The 3,018-nt window shown below is 38.7% G+C and overlaps 1 protein-coding gene across 1 annotated transcript in view; it reads right to left on the reverse strand.

Annotated features, from left to right (window-relative positions):
* The window catches only part of LOC106873084 (myosin-IIIa), an 88,205-nt gene that overhangs the window by 4,636 nt on the left and 80,551 nt on the right, over positions 1-3,018 (reverse strand). Inside the window, exons 25-27 of the mRNA XM_052975288.1 lie at positions 1,626-1,747; positions 566-715; positions 172-283 (exon numbers count right to left, since the gene is read on the reverse strand). Of these exons, the coding sequence (XP_052831248.1) occupies positions 172-283; positions 566-715; positions 1,626-1,747 (384 nt within the window). The remainder of the gene's footprint in view (positions 1-171; positions 284-565; positions 716-1,625; positions 1,748-3,018) is intronic.

The following is a 3,018-nucleotide window of genomic DNA, read 5'->3' on the forward strand; positions in this document are numbered from 1 at the left end:
ATATATATATATATACACACACAGACATACATTCACACTCCCGCATATATATATGCTAGCGGGCCAGATGCTAGAGTATGTCTGGGAGTCAGAGTCAAATCAGTTTAGGTCTAGGGTGGGACAAAGAAAGGGTTTGGATGTCAAACAACTGAAGTTAGTGGTGGCACTTACTTTGGTTTTGCCAAAGGCATAGTCACTGAATCCCACATGCTGTAGAAGTGAAGAACAGTTCTCTGCCCTTGCTTTTGGTGCTTTTACCCAGCTGGGCATCAGTACGTAGTACCTGCAAATGATAATTTGAATGCTGAAATGATTAGGAGAATTCAGGTGCATGTGGTGGCATTCATTCTTTTCTATCCCTGAACTACATCAAAAAATGTGATCCTTTATGTTGAAACAATTGTTCCTTTTAAGGAACATTGCGTTTGTAAATGTGGATATGTTAACCCCCACAACACACAACTACACTGTCAATCATGCACCCACACACCGCCAACCTTATACACTGCAAGCCGCCATGCCGTTACGCCACTACCCGTTGGTGCCACTGGTGTGCGATACATACCGTTGCAAAAACTCTCCGAAGGGAATACGATGAGAGAAACCTTCTCGGCGAATTCTGGTAGTTTCCAAGACTCCAGTGTAGCGAAGCTGGGTCTTGATGAGTTCCTTGTCGTAGACTGCAGGAACTTTCTGGTTGTTTGGTTTCAGGCAACTAGACATGTTGGAAAAAGAGAGAGAGAAAGTAAGAGATATGTAGACAGATAGATAGATAGATAGATAGATAGATAGATAGATAAATATTGATAGATAGATAGAGGGAGTGAGAGAGACAAATAGGCAGACAGAGAGGTGGGAGATGTGACACTAGTTGTTATTATTGGTTTCAAATTTTGGCACAAGGCCAGCAATTTTGGGGTAGAACATAAGTCGATTACATCGACCTCGGTCCTCAACTGGTACTTGTTTTATTGACCCCAAAATGATGAAAGGTAAAATCAACCTCAGCGAAATTTGTACTCACAACATAAAGACGAGATGCTTAGCAGTATTTCATCAGCCACCTTGCCACCTTCCCAATAATAATCCTTTCTACTAAAGGCACAAGGCCTGAAATTTAGGGACAGGGGACTAGTCGATTACATCGACCCAAGAGTTTCACTGGTACTCAATTTATTGACCCTGAAAGGATGAATGGCAAAGCTGATGTCGGTGGATTTTGAACCCAGACCATAAGGAGGGATGAAATGCCACTAAGCATTTTGCCTGGCATGCTAATGATTCTGCAAGGGGTCAGTTTTAAAATGTTATTGAAACCAGATGAAACAACAACATGAAATAAAAAAAACAATTTTGACATCAGCTTCGACAAGAACAAGAACAACAGCAGAACTGACAATGGTAAGAATAACATCTATTAATATCTTCAAGAGCAACTTCAACATTAACAGCAACAACAACAACAACAACAAGAATAAAGAACAGAAACAACAACAAGGACTGCCAACATCTACAAGAACAGTTTCAACATTGACAACAACAATAACATCAACAATAACAGTAACAAGGATTATCAGCATCAACAACTATGACCACAAGAAAATACCTGAAAGTGGAATACGAACCGAACAAAGTGCGGTGTCCCTGCAACCATCTTGGAGAGTAAGTCCATAAGAGAGTAACGGAAATATGACGACACAGTCTGCTGAATACGAGTCATGCTGGTTGATCCCTGTCCATGGCCCATCTGCAAATTGGAAGATGGAAGAATTTATGTTAGTTAAGGATAGAGAAGCATTTATTTGGATCAACAGCTTCTTCCCCGATTCCATATGCTTGTGTATGTGTGTTTGTAAGTATGAGTTTTGTTTTTATATATGTGTGTGTAAATGTGTATATAAGTGCATTTAGTTGGTGCTTCCCAAATGCTTTGTGCATGTGTGTATAGTTATGTGTGTGTGTGTTGTGTGTCCCCGTCCTCACTGGGCCAGATTTCCACAGAACACAATATATGCCATTAGTTTGACAATGTAACCAAGAGAAATAGAAAATATAAAGTACATGATATTTCAGACAAACGTTCTTCATTGAGACAGAAGGAGAAAAGAATTAAAGAAAATAAAATTCTGAGGAAGCAACTGAATCGCATTGTTATTATCTTGCATCAACAGAACTTCCTTTACATTCTTTTTCCCTTCTCTGCTTATTCTTGATAAAGGGCAACCGTCCGAAACATCAAGTACTTATTATTACCTATCTAGTCCTTCCAATGTTTTACTAATATTATATACTGCCTATATAAAGGCATATGGGTTAGGATATTCAGCTCACAATCAAAAAGTCCTTGAGCAAGACACTTTATTTCAAATTGCCCCAGTCCACTCAGCTGTCAAAAATGAGTAGTACCTGTAGTTCAAAGGGCCAGCCTTGTCACACTCTGTGTCATGCTGAATCATCCTAAGAACTACATTAAGGGTACATGTGTCTGTGGAGTGCTCAACCACTTGTACATTAATTTTACGAGCAGGCTGTTCCATTGATCGGATCAGCTGGAACACTTGGCGCCGTAACCGATGGGGAGCCATATTGCCTATTTATGGTTTTGTTTACTTATCAATGTTTTTAAGTCCTTTTGTTGTGTTCTTGATAGATATTTACGCGAGGCTATATAGCTGGGCGGAGTGTGAGGTAGAGAGAGAGTGTGAAAGAGAGAGATGTAGAGAGAGAGAGAGAGAGAGAGAGAGATGGAGAGAGTAAAAGATGAAATGAGGGAAATGTGAGATATCACACAAAGCAAAAGTGGAAAATTATATATATATATATATATAAACATACATACGCACACATATACAATATGCATACACACATGCATGCACACACACATACAAATACACATACACATATACATACACACACAGAGAAATATATATTTACAACACATATATATATATATATATATATATATATATATATATATGTACATACACATGCATTTATATGTATTCGTATACATACATG

Source organism: Octopus bimaculoides, chromosome 21 (genome assembly GCF_001194135.2).
Source record: "Octopus bimaculoides isolate UCB-OBI-ISO-001 chromosome 21, ASM119413v2, whole genome shotgun sequence".
Taxonomy (NCBI): Eukaryota; Metazoa; Mollusca; class Cephalopoda; order Octopoda; family Octopodidae; genus Octopus; species Octopus bimaculoides.